The sequence below is a fragment of the Xenia sp. Carnegie-2017 genome, unplaced genomic scaffold (assembly GCF_021976095.1).
Source record: "Xenia sp. Carnegie-2017 unplaced genomic scaffold, XeniaSp_v1 HiC_scaffold_22, whole genome shotgun sequence".
Lineage (NCBI taxonomy): Eukaryota > Metazoa > Cnidaria > Anthozoa > Malacalcyonacea > Xeniidae > Xenia > Xenia sp. Carnegie-2017.
Genome location: NW_025813485.1, coordinates 7,805,998 through 7,820,219, shown reverse-complemented (window position 1 = coordinate 7,820,219; position 14,222 = coordinate 7,805,998). Strand labels below are relative to the sequence as shown.

Here is a 14,222-nt window from a genome sequence, read left to right as displayed (position 1 = left end):
CTTTAAACTACCGTACATCGGACATCATTCACGACACACACAACGCAGACTTACAAACATCATCAAACGCTTCTGCACTGACTTTAACATTCGACTAATTTTCACTTCCTTCAAAATCAAAAATTACTTTTCATTCAAATTTCAAAGATCCTACCCCCGATTCTATTAAATCTTAGGTGATACACCAATTCGATTGTGCGAGATGTAATTCCTGATACAATGGCGAAACTTCTCGTCACTTGTCCACCTGAATCAGGGAACACATCACAACTGACAAAAACTCACATATCTATTTACACTATTCACCCTCTTACTTTAAAATCATTGACACTGCTGATATTACATTCACATTTAGAATCAAAGAAGCAATTCACATTAACTAAACTAACCCTAATTTCAACGTTCAAGTTTTTCGTTTTAACACTATATTCAGGCTCTAAATACTTTAAATCATTAATTCTAAACACTATTTCATTGTAATATTTATATATAACTCATAATTGTATAAAATTACTCTCATACATACTGTATCATATTACACTTGTATATATTCATCGTAAACATAATACTCTTTATTACTCTTGAGATGTTGAAACATGTTTATTTTAAAGAATCTTGTTGTTTTTATTAAATGCACATTATCAATAGTACTTTTACGCAGTTACGGCTCTATAAAGTTCTCGTACATATTTTAATCAATCATGGCTGCGTACATTTATTGACTTATATATCAACTTAGATGATGCACCAGCTCCTTTGTCATTAATCACTTCTGTTTTTAGAGAGATCTCTGTATTGCTCTGTAATAAATAACAGTACATGAGCTGCACTGTTTGTTATTTATCATTTTAATTTCTAAAGGGACCTCTGTATTGTTCTCTGATATATAACAGTGCACAAACTCCATTATTTGTCATTTATCATTTTAATTTCTAAAGGGACCTCTGTATTGTTCTCTGATATATAACACAGTACATGAACTCCATCATAATTTGTTTCTAGAGGACCTCTGTATTACTCTCTGATATAAAAATAGTACATGGAATCCACTATTTTTTATATATCATTGTAAATTCTAGAGGACCTCTGTATTTCTTTGCGATGTATAACAGCATGCAAACTCAAGCATTTTTGAATTCAATGTTTTTGTTTTCCGGTAAGACCTCTGTGTACTGACCTTTCTTTTTATTTGTTCTGTTTTCCAGTTTCTCTCCTGTTCCTTTTTCGCGGGCGTACATTAACTTCAAAAATGTAAAGGACATTTTGGCGTTCAAGGAAAGACTTGATGGGTACTTGTTCACTGATAATAAAGGTAAAAAATCACCAATATGTTGATCGTTTGTTGCTTTTCCCGACAATCTTAACTGTCTACATGGTGTAGTAATTATATGGTAATGGATAACCCATAAAGTCCAACGGTGAAAATATCGTTAAACTTGAGTTACTCTGGCAACCATTGTTGTATGTTATGGCCATTCAAAGAAACTTAAAAAGCTTGCTCGTCTATGCGTTGCTTGTGTGACAAGTGTTTTCATTCCTTTCTCTTTTTCACCCTTTCTTCACTATAAATATGTTTTAAAATCACCTTCCTGTTTTATATTTATCATTTTAATTTCTAAAGGGACCTCTGTATTGTTCTCTGATATATAACAGTGCACAAACTCCATCATTTGTCATTTATCATTTTAATTTCTAAAGGGACCTCTGTATTGTTCTCTGATATATAACACAGTACATGAACTCCATCATAACCACTCACCTTCCTGTTTTAAAATCATCGACACTGATCAATCCACTTTCTCACTCAAAATCAAGGAAGCTCTACACATTAATAAAACTAATCCCGATTTAAATATCCAAGTTCACCACTACAACACTATATTTACTTTATAATAATACTTTTGTTATAAATTCGTAATACTTATTTTTAGAACTTACGTTATAGTTATTAATACTTAATACTCATTGTAATTAATTTACTCATATCATATTATGTATCATATTACTTAACACTAATCATTCTGCACTGAAGATGGCATTCTGATAATGTCGAAACATGTTTGCTCTCAAAAAAATCGTCGTTTTTCTCAAGTGTTTTTTAAAATTGCTGCTAATTAGAAATTATACTATAAATATGGTTTTGCACGTGCCTGAATTCACCCGGTCTTCACTATAAATATGGTTTAGCACGTGCCTGAATTCACCATGTCTTCACTATAAATATGGTTTTGCACGCGCCTGAATTCACCCGGTCTTCACTATAAGTATGGTTTTGCACGTGCCTCAATTCAAAATCTCTCAATAACCATCCATCCCAGGCTGGTGAAACTTTCGACCAATGACAATGATATTCGATTTTATGTATTTTACGTAGGAGGAAAATATCCTGTTGTAGTTGAATTTTCTCCATTCCAAGGCGTACCAAAGAAGGGTAGAAAGAAAAAGGATATCAAATGTGGAACTATCGATAAAGGTGAGAAAATCTGTTTTCATAACGTTTCATACACGTTTCATCACTGTCTTTTATCACGCGCTTCTCGTTCTGATCGCTTGTGTTCTCAAAAAGTATTTTAATTATTATTAAGATTTCGATCTAATATATTACATCGCTCGATCTTACTTGTTATTCTATGCTTTTTTACATATCTTTGCAAAGGATCTCACATGTGCCTAATACGACATCTTTTTAATATTTCATGTAATGACTTGCAGGATCTTACATTCAAACCATCTCAAATGATCTTGCATCATTTCACATTACATTGAACTATCATACGTATATAACCTTGGATGATCTTGCAATACATTTACATTCACTAAAAGAAAATATTGCTTCCAAGATTACAAAAATTTCTGTTTCGTGAGGATAAATGAAACAACTTTTTTACAAGTTTGAGTATTTTACAATCCAATGAACGCTATCCAGTCTTCGTGCAACCGGCCTCAGCTTAACAAGATTGGATGTTAACTATGCAGCCAACCTATGCGCTGGTTGGTCTATATAGCTGCGAATGCATTAGCCTGCGCAAAACATATCTGAGCTCAACGAATGAAATCAATCAAATTGGTTTGAATTTGTCTTTTTTGCCTTGTTGTTATTTTATAAATGTTTCTCGTGCTTGCGCAGGCTAATGGAAATCTCGGAGACGTTTGCGAGAACTCTTCTTTCGCTGATCTGCTCTCGAGGTCTCCTCGGTTTGCATTAGCCTGCGCAAACACAGTAAACATCTTTTAGTTTCGAATTGATTACGACAGGTTATGTCTGAGAACTGTTAACGATAAACAATCTAATTTTGACGAAAGACAACGGTGTTTAGTGCGCCGGTGTAGCAGTGAAAAATTGCATGCAAACGGCTCCAACTGCATTTTGAGTGTCTATTGTGAGGTAAGTTGCTAGTAGACGTATGTCAATCGATTGCTCTACAGGCTGTATGAAAAAGAAAACTGAATAGCTTGGAAAACGTCGTAAAAGTCACGCGCCAGGTATGCCAAAACCTTTGGTTTAAATTGTAATTTATCTCGTAGTTTGTTAGTTTGAGGGCCACAAGTTTTTCACACTTGTTGTGTCACGTGTTACCCTCTTTTTAATAAAGTTTAAAAAAAAAAAATAGATAGTTAGACTTCCAATGGTTTATCTGACAGTAAAATTGTCGCAAAAAATTACAATTTTTACAATGAGAATTGTGTTAAAGTGTTTATGCAGGGAAATTTTCATATACTTTTTTATTGCCTTAATGAAATAATCAGATGTTTGCAAGCAATTTAATAAATTTAATATATTTAATATATTAATATATGTCCATTTTACGTTGAGTGGAAGTTGACTAATTTCAACTGCAAAAGTAGTTGTCCTCTTTGGCGAATTTTGTTGACCGCCATGTTTGCTCATTTGACGTCATATAAGTAGTACGGAAGTCGTCAAACTAATAGTAAATTCTGTTGCCATGTTGAAAATGTGTACTACTTATGACGTCAATTTAGCAAACATGGCAGCCAAATAAGTTCGCACAAAAAGAACCACAAACCGCCACTTTTAACGTCTATAAAATCAATCTGAAAAGACAAAATTTAACTCTGTTTCCATAAAAATGATGCTGACAGCAAGTATTTTTTAATAAGCAAATGAAACAATGTATGAAAATTAATAAGCACCTTAAATGCCATCTTGTTATAACCCTCATCAACTATGCGTAAATTTGAGCTTAAATTAATCCAATTATGAAGAATTGATGAAGGCTTTAAGAAAATGGCATAAGGGAAAAACGTAAGAAAAACCGCAATTTGGATACTTATCGTTCGTGCAATGTTTGGCCAAATTTCCCGGAATGTTGCAAACTTAAAAATATGTGCCCTATTTTAACCTAAAGTGTTCCAATTGCTTTTTAGTTTTGAAAGTCCAACTACCTATTCTATTAAACGTTTTTGCAGATCTTGTGCGCTGATAACTTTAGCGACGTTTTCCTATTTGTCCAGGTTCTTTTTTCATACACCCTGTATAATGCATCGAATTTTGACGAGCAGTTTCAAAATAGTGACCATTTTACACCGGAAAATGTTGTAACACAATAACTGAATGCACGTTTTATTTCCGAAATTTTACCTGCGCAATTTTGATAAAACGCTATCACTTCAAGTACTCTTGTGTATTTATCCAGCTGTTTTTGTTATTTAAGTGGCGTGCATCATTTATTGATTCGTCCCAGTAAACGGTAATACGACAAGAACCTATGCCGTGCTTTGAAATTGAAGTTTATTGACAGACTGAACGTAATTTGAGAACAAAAAGATGTTTTACAGGAAACGATAGCAAACATTTCATATGGATAGTACGTAATTCAAAATCCAAGACCTTTCAGGTCGATTCGGTGATGAAATTTTAGGCCAATTTGGAAAGTTCTGGTGTAGTATGGTCTGGAAATGCTGGTTGTTATCTGGCACTTGGATTCTCTGCTGTTTCTCAATTGCATAACGGCAGCAGTATTTGTTTCACGGGTCTTTGCGCTATGACTATAAGCTACTTGCCAGTGTTTATTGTTAAGGTGCGTATCGACCGTCACAGCGTGGAATGTTTCGTCCACAACTCTGCGGGCTCAGATAACTCAGGTAATCAACATGATAATCTTCAGATTGTATCAAATGATAATCTTCAGACAGCAATTCAATAATAAAGATTCCTTGCGTAGTCCGGTACGAGTTTCACAATATTTTTGAAAATAAGCCGCGAGCCACAATTTGCTTCCTGGCTTTACAGTTTTCTTTATGAATCGTAACGGATCAGAAGAAGTGTTGTTAGAGAAGGTTAAAAAATTAAAATGCCCGTATCAGGGTTGGCGAAATAACTGCCTATTATACGTCGAAAGTGTGAATTTCATGAAACTCCGCACCGGAAGTGATGTAAAAAGAAGAAAACACAGTTTTGGTTTGTAATAGTTTTCTTTGATTATTCTTTAAAACGATGTTATCAAAGTATGTGCGGAATCTTAAATTTTAATGCAGATTTTGACGAAGATTTGCTATCTAACTGTGTTTTTCTGCATGTATAATAAAAGCTATGTGTTCGATGCTCGTGTTCTTCCTTTCATTTACCACATATCACTTATTTCTTGGCCCAAAAAGCCCGTGAAGATAAAATTTTCCTCCTTTAAAATACATTGCAAACGTTCTTAATATTGATTTAACTGTCTGAAGAAGTTATTTTCCTGACGCTGATATTTGCGCTCTAAGCAACATTGTTAATCTGGTATACATTCCATGCAATACAAAAGTCGATCGGCTAAAGGCGTTGAGAAAGATTTTTGCCATCCGCACTTTGGCGCAGCAGTAAGTAAATGGGATAAATAACATTCGACGACGTTTAACAAGTCCTCTGGGAAGAGTGAAAAAATTATTAAGAGGGTAGGAGGGGCCTCGAGCCCGCCGAACTTTCACAATCCAAAACCTGGGCCTCCCTACAAATTTATCATGAATTTTGAATGCTTTCCACATTAACCAACGTTAGCTTGTTGCACACGAATTTTGTCGGCTTGTTGATGCGGAGGAGAGTAAAATTCTTCTGCGTCCTAATTCGATCACGAAACTCTGAAGATACAGGGAATAATGTGGTGTTAAACTGGAGATTGTAAAAAATTGAATGCTCCATATGAGTAGTGCACAGCAACAATACCAAAGTCTGCTAAAACTACGCTACCATTGGCTAGCATTGATAATAATGTTGATAGTTTAATAGAAGTACAGGTGCAGCACAAGTGTATGAGAGAATATGAGAGTGTATGAAAGTGCCAGAGCATTGGAACTGCACAATTATAGACTAAATGTAATGGGACATGAGGCACGTCGATGAAAGATTATTGCGGTCGCCTTGAGAAGTTTGTCATTGAATACAAACATAAGATCTCGTGCGAACTACTTAGAAATTCGAACGATATGGTGGTCGGAGAATCCAGAGTCGCAACACAATGATTCGTCCAGGAAAAGGTTTGTGAATTGTTTGTTGCATTCCTCCTAACCCGAACTCTGAAGGAGAAACAAATAAGAAGTGCCCAAGTTGGATCAATGGGGAAAGGAACTGGACAGGTTTGAACTAGACAGGCCTGATTGGAGTGGTTCCTTTCTCCGACAAGAGTCTGCGTCAAGTGTCATCGTACATCGTTTTATGTTTTCATCAGCAAACAAGAAGCTTATTGGAGAGATAGCATTTATCAAGCGACAACTGAGACACAAGAATACCTTTAGAATACCACAATTGCGTCAATGCCGCCATGCATCAATCCAGTTTTTCCTTTTTTTGTGTGTAGCTTAAATTATATTTTATCGTTCATTTTATCGTTTATTTTGTCGTTCATTTTATCGTTTATTTTGTCGTATGTTTGCGACGAATCAACCCTTGAGTGCAAAAACAGCAGCCTTTTAAACGTGTTGCGGTTGTATGTTACTGTTTCGGATTTAAAATTATTTGGCTGCGATTCCCAAGTTGGCAGTATTTTATTTTGTTTAGCTGCACATGTATAATTTCAAACTACAGCAAAATGCTGCCCACAATGCATGGTACCAAGTTCACGCGTCATCCCTAGATACAGATAGTTTTTATCCATCGTTGATGGTCTATTTCGAAAGAGATGAAACCTCTTGGGCAAGAACATTTTGAAGCTTGATTATGTCATGTGTTAAACAATTCATATAATTGACGGATCTTCCAACTAAAGCTTTCACAACGGTACAAACGTTTACTTGCGAACATAAATTCAATGTAAAATTTACTTAATAAAGTTGTTAGGTTTTACATTAGCTTGCAAACTGAAAGTTTGAAGTATAGAAGAACTTCTATATGTAGCTATGAGTGAATGTTTATTGTACTCCCACTGAACTGCTAGAAAACCAAGAAAAAGTCCAGAAGAACATTATATGTTTGTATAAAATGCTCAGATTGTGAAACTCGTCCCAGATTACGCATTTAAACTTTATTTTGAGGCATCTGATTAACTGTGATCCTGCACACATGGTCGGTAAAATCATTCACTTGTTTTAGTTTTCCAGTACCTTTCGTGTTTTAACATTTTTGCGGCAAGTAGTTTTCCGCATCGTAATTTACCTCAGTGATTCGATTTGAAGAACGCTCTTGCAAACTGAACCTCGCGCACACGATAATCTTTCGCTTTATCGCGTTCTTGCGCAGCACAGATGCGCATTAAATGACACTGTTCTGTGCGTCACGCGCGGCTGCACAAAGTTTGGACACGTTTTATTTTGCAGCTCCCTGTTACAGCTGCATTACGCAAGTGCGCCATTTTTCTTTTTGGAATGTTGTATGTTGCGCAATAGGTAGTATGCATGTTTAATTCTCTCTGAGGCAGTGTAGCGGACCTGCTACAAATACCAAACGAAGTGGCTAGCAACTTTTTGAAAAAATTTCCTACCTAGAGGGCTTATCATCGTCTGGAATCGCGATAAGCTCGTGATGACGTCGAATATCCTGTTGTGGCTAGTTGCCTGTGGCATTTGCAATTGCTCAAATGGCGTTCTTGTCGTTTACTGTAGTGTTAACGTGTCATCGTTGGTGTTCTCAATGACTACGTAAGGAATGGATACTGCGCACTGGACGCAAATCAACGTACAAACTTCAAAGAACATATGTGCAACAGTGCACATTTCTTTTGATTGTTCTTCTTTCATGCAGCTCTTACAATATCAGAAAAACTCCAAAAATAAGACAGGGGCGTGGAAAAACAATTATGTTTTATGGCCAGATGCTTTTGAAATGAAGCGTAAATGCACAAAGTTGACGAAAGGTCCTCCCAAAGGTGATTATAATTTGTTATTGATGTGCGACTGTTTCGAATCTTGGGATCAATTAAAGAGACAAAGAACACTGCTTTATTCATTAATTTTTGAAACTTTCAAAATGTAGCACTAGCTTCGATTTTTCATTATCTTAAATTTGGCCTTTTCGAAATGTGCTTCCGATCAAAGGCAGGTGACGACAGCGGAATATACTATCAGATATTTTGCGACTATTTTTGCGTTCGTTAATTATGTTTTCTCAAGTATAAAAACAATTATGATTCTTGCGTAGAACCTTGTTTGCTCGTATTATTTAGTATTATTAGACAATGACAAGACATGGCGGTGAGTATAGTACACGCAGTCTTTTTCGGTGTACTTTTCGTTCTTGGCGTTGTCCTAAACGGTTTTGTGTGTTTTTGTCACATATATAACCGACGGTTTTTAATGAAAGGGTCGAGAAGCATTCTGGTATGCAGCCTGGCATTCACGGACATCTTTCAGTCGCTACTGGCTAAGCCGCTCGCGCTCCACGCATCGATTAACGGAAGGTGGAGTACGGGAGCTCTGGGCTGTAATCTTTACGGTTTTTTTTGCACCTGGCTTGGCCTTTCGTCTCTTCTTCACATCGCCTTGCTCTCGTACGAGAGATTTTACATCCTATCTTCCATTTACCTCACGGTCATGCCCAAACTACGCGTCGTTATCATGGTATTTTCCATGAACTGTGTGTGCTTATTTGTCGCCTGTTTACCATTACTGGGCTGGTCAAGATACGTTTCCCTTGGAAACAAATTTCATTGTGCCGTGGCGTTCACGACAGTCGACTCAAACCATTTGTCCTTTACGTTTTTCCTTCTCGCAGCGTTTTTTTGCTCGTCGCTTTGCGTCATCGTAGTATCCAACGTCAAGCTTTTCTTCGTGGTAAGGCGTATTTGTGACAACGCTAACCGCACGTGGGGTGAGGCGTCACTGTATACCCAGCAAACGTATCTAACCGAGGTAATACTCACCCGTTCTTTGTGTTCTTGCGATTTTTATCACGCATGAAAGTAAGCGATGATTGTAACGAACCATTCTATTTGTCGTTGTCATGTTGCCATGCAGTGAGTTCATAGCACCTTCACGTATATCTAGTTCTTAGTCTTTATTTATTCATTTGTAACTGATTCATGCATTTTCAAGAACAAAAAAATGAATTATGGTTAGTTTATGCTCTCCAGTGCTCATAAATAGTTTATAGGTTTATTTCGACTGTGTTGACCGAAAAATATTTTTACCTTTCGAGTTCCGTAGCTTGTGCTGCGTCGTGTACATGAATTGGATTGGGATCCGCACCTCTTGCTGCGATTTTTACATACAAGAGGAGATCCTGCTGATGTATGCTGTTTGTCATGAGCGTTTTCACTTGTAAAAAAGAACGTGAAACAATGACCAAAGATTATATAAAAAAACTTATGTATGAGAAAATTAAGCTTATCAAACTTTAATGCGAGTAGTAATTTGCGAAACACCACATTCTTGGTTTTCTTCCTCTAAAGCAATCATAAAATAGTACGTAAAATCCTTCCACTCCTCCTCCTTGCAAACGAGACAAGTCTGCTCAAAAGCAGAGAGCTTACGCTACAAGTCCTAGGCTTGTGACAGATATATAGTGGAGTTATTTGGTGAAAGGACTCTTCAATTCTTCAATCTCAATCCTCTATTGCTTTCTTCTCCTCCTCTGGCTTCACTCAAACAACCTAAAACCACTAACACCAGTGGAGAAAACGCCATCTTATAAGGTGTCCTTTCACCTTTTAACTCCGCAATACCGTTCACAAGCCCAGGACTTGTGGCGTAAGGCTCTCTGCTTTTGTACAGACTTGTCTTGTTCGCAAGGAGGAGAGTGAAAGGATTTGACTTACACTTTTATGATTGCTTTACTGTAAGAAAAACAAGATTAAGGTGTTTCGCCAATTACTATACTCGCATTAAGTTTGGTCAGCTTAATATTCTCATATAGTTTCTGTAAGAGAGAGTGTATAGCTACTTAATTGATTGTATAAAGAATTGTAGTCGTGCGTGAGCTCAAGCATCGACATAATGACGAGATTAAGAACACTATTTCGTCATAGGGGCCATAAAAGACTGACATAACTTTAAAATTTTGAATCAGTTCCTCGGCATATGAACGAGTACTTCGGTTTATGAACGAGTAGCTACCTCGGCAATTGAATGAGTATCTCGGCATATGAACGAGTACCTCGGCATGTGCATGAGAACCTCGACATATGAATGAGTACCTCAGCATATAAGTATGAGTACCTCAGTATACGCATGAATACCTAAGGCATATATATATATATGAGTACCGCGGCATATGAATGAGGACTTCGGCCCTTATGAACGAGCTCCTTGGGGATCATGAACTATGAATTAGCACAACAAGCATCTATGTATTTCTAGTATTTAACTGCTCCATCATTGAATTCTTACTTTTCTTTGAACAAAGGTGCGAATGGCGAAAGTCGTCTTGTTTGTTGTCGTCGGGTTTCTCTTTGCCTGGCTACCATTTGTGGTGATCATAATTGTGAAGATTTCTGGTGGAGCGCTGTCTTTATTTGCGATAGAATTGCCCTCCCTGTTTGCGAAAACGTCCACAGTATACAATCCTTTTATTTATTTCTTTTCGTATAAACAATTCCGCGCCCGATCTCTACACTTGCTTCGGAATGCATGGAAAAAGATTCGATGCAAAGAAACTGTCGAGTTTCGTGAACCGACGAGTGACTACGCAAGACGTGCGACTGTTACGTATTCTAAGCGCGACGGTGTTAATCTACCATTTGTCGTGCGAGAAGGTGGCTGATAAGAATGCAGCCGTTGGTTCAAGCTAAAATGGTTACTGTAAAGTAATGACATTACAACTGATCTTCCGCTAGAAGAACGTTGCATGCCTGAATACGTTTCCCTCTTCTCGTTGTCACTTTTCAGAAACAATTATGCATTTATAAATACTGTTATTAACATTTTGAGGCTGCGGAAGTTTCGCCGTATTTCATACATTTTAACACGTTAGTAGGCCATGTGCTGTGGCCGTGTAAATAACATTATTCTTTCATTCACACGACTGTAAAAGAAGATGACTGCTAAACATGTGAACTATTTGGAGCCACCTGTCAACAACGTTCATCACACTTATGCCCAAGTCCCAAGTTCCATACGTCTTGGAAATATGTTGAAAAATTTCGATGAGATAGTGTGTTCTCATTATACCTTAAAATATTGCTAAAGCTTTGTTGTCGGAAACGAGAAATTAAGCGACGTTAACTGCAATACTTGTGAACCATCGAATTGAACATAACTGCAGAGGCGAAACTATAACACTAATTGAGGGATGGGGTAATGAATATTCATATTTTCAGCTCTGCCCTGCGTGCTGATTTCTTTTGAAATTAAAATCGCTAACAAACAAAATCAGTCGGACAGAGCTGAATGTATGAATACTCACCACCCCATCCCCCAATTAGCTTTCTAGTTTCGCCCCTGCATAACTGGAAGTCTACCTAGCACCTCCCGCAAATATTTAAAGGCACCCATTCATCTTGTCCCAATAGTTTTACAACCCGCCAAAGAAAGCTCAAAGCTAAAGTAAAATAAAGTGCGTAACACGCGTTTCTGCTGGTAAAAATTGGCTTCTTGCAAGTACTGTGCGGACATGTTTAACGAAAGATAGCCTTCCGGCAATAACTAGTTCAATTATATAAGAAGACAGGCGAGTGATGTGACTGATCTTCATACATCACACACACAAGTATTACTTTAAAATGTTAATTAATTGACGGACTTTTCAACCAATGATAGTTTTATTGACGCATTTTGTTATTAACAACGAGAATCTCACAGTATTAATCTCGCCGTGCAAAAGAACGTGTAAACAATGTTTGTCAATCTGTACCGACCCTTTATGAATATTGTTCTTCACAACGCTTCCCCGTGGAAGATGAGGAAAATCGGCGTTAACATAGACCTACCAGCAATCTGCGGGTAATTTTCTGCAACTTTTGAACTCTGAAGCTCCTTCCCCTTCCATCCTAATCGGCTTGCTTTGCTCAGACCTTTCTGAGCATGTTCTGTCACGTGTTGTTCATAGAGCGTGTTAGACCAATCAGGGCACCCGTTTTATTGTTTTTATTTTATAAACTTAAACGAAAACATTATCACTAGGTTTGCAATATGGCATTTGAAATATAGATTTTAAATTGAAAGATTAGTTTGTGTCATTTGCGTTTGTCGTTTGTGAGATTTTTAGCTTTTTGGATGAAAACAGAACTAATGCTATGGTGTTATTGCTACACATTTTATTTTAATCACATCAACCCTGCTTTAAATTTTTTCCGCCACCGATAGCGCCTTCGTTGATGGAGATATCACTCACAGCACACGAGAAGTTATTATGTTACTAACGCTCCTCGTTCAACAATTCGTAAGAAAAGTTCTGTAACGAAAATTGTTTTTGTCATTCTAGACCCAGAGTATTTGGCATTCTTGGAAATGTTGGAAAAGGAAGTCGAACCACTTCCGAGTGCTGAAATTTATCTTGAGCAAATGGAAGCAAACAAACAAAATATGAAAGGTTTATTTTATATACCTTCAAAAGTATCTGCACCTTGCACACTGCCTCGAATTAATTTTCTAGATAAAAAATAATTATTTTCAACGCAAACAACCTTGTTCTTTGACCATGTTTTTCAAGGAAAACCTTTTCCCATCTTACTCGCAACTAAACTACGCAAGAAAGGCGAAGAAACCATGCATGTAGCATACACTTTTTTGTTTGTTTTGATAATCATTGACAAATATCCATTTTGTTTATACATCCATTTAAATTCGTGTATGGAATTTCTACTCTTTGTTTAGATGCAAAAGTTTCAACACCGCTTATCGAGTTTATGAAAATGAAAAAAAGCAGTGGAAAATCTCGTATATCATCACAAGTAAGTAGCCAGCTAAAACCATAAGCGCGAAAGCTATTTTTAACAAAACTACCCCCGACAATATGTTTGCCGTGTCAGTGTATGTATTTTGTACTTTGCATGCATTCTGAATTTTTCATCGATGTATTTTCAATGATGTATTTTTATGAAGTGAGCATGGCGTTGTTCTTTCACTTCACGTAAAAAAAACTCTCGTTTATTCAGCGTTCATCTTCGACGAGTTCAAGCGAAAAGAAGAAAAAAGCAAAGGAATCAAGGGTAATTCACTTGTATTCAAAATAAACTTTTTAAATATTATTCCTACGCCTAATTCCTTCAATACATACGAGTGTAAGTAACTCCATTGATATCTATTATCCGTCCCACCAAAGCATGGCGGGTTCGATGTCCTTAAGGTAGTTTTCTCAGGTGAGACGTACGACATTCAATGTGAAAGTACGGCACTTAAAGTTTCAATGAGATGTTACATGTTAAGAATAGGTGGGAGGAGATAGCATGTCCCACAAGACCTAAATTGTCCCAGCATTAGTTCATCTCTTGTTTACTCGTTTGATAGTTAGGTAGCTAACACAGGATGCAGAAGGCGTTTATCTTTCACTAAACGCTCGAATGGCCAGCACCTTAGTTTAAGAATGGTTTATGTGAACCGTTTCGATACGTAGAAACAGTTGTCTCATAGTACATATTGGTGCGTTTTCTGCTTCAACTGCTAATGTTGTCTTTAGCTCCATATCTATAGAGCCAGGAACATGCAATTTTAGTAATGGTATAACTTCCGTGTGTGTTTTTGATGTGGTGTGCTTCTTTGAGAAAGTGTCGGTTGTACGCGAATGATGAATATGTTATGTTGGCGAACATGATATTTTTTAAAAAAAACCACTACAGACAAGTTGTGTTCATGACCCGTGCATGCAAAAATCTTCGTAAATGTAGCTTATATAGCTTATAGTATACGCAAGGTGTAAC

At 36.9% G+C, this 14,222-nt stretch overlaps 1 protein-coding gene and 1 long non-coding RNA gene across 8 annotated transcripts in view; one reads left to right on the top strand and one right to left on the bottom strand.

The window, feature by feature from the left end:
* Positions 1–14,222, top strand: part of LOC124446609 (regulator of nonsense transcripts 3A-like) — a 32,425-nt gene that overhangs the window by 11,791 nt on the left and 6,412 nt on the right. For 6 of the 7 annotated variants that reach the window (XM_046997449.1, XM_046997448.1, XM_046997445.1 and 3 more), the window contains 5 exons: positions 1,206–1,312; positions 2,375–2,473; positions 12,788–12,895; positions 13,180–13,256; positions 13,461–13,514. In XM_046997449.1, coding sequence (XP_046853405.1) covers positions 1,206–1,312; positions 2,375–2,473; positions 12,788–12,895; positions 13,180–13,256; positions 13,461–13,514 — 445 coding nt within the window. Of the gene's footprint in view, positions 1–1,205; positions 1,313–2,374; positions 2,474–8,034; positions 8,298–12,787; positions 12,896–13,179; positions 13,257–13,460; positions 13,515–14,222 lie in introns of those variants that run through there. The other variant, XM_046997450.1, reaches the window with a different exon arrangement.
* Positions 549–1,241, bottom strand: LOC124446614. Its single transcript, XR_006948496.1, has 2 exons — positions 1,178–1,241; positions 549–800 (listed from the first exon to the last, which is right to left on the bottom strand). It is a non-coding gene; the product is annotated as an uncharacterized LOC124446614 (long non-coding RNA).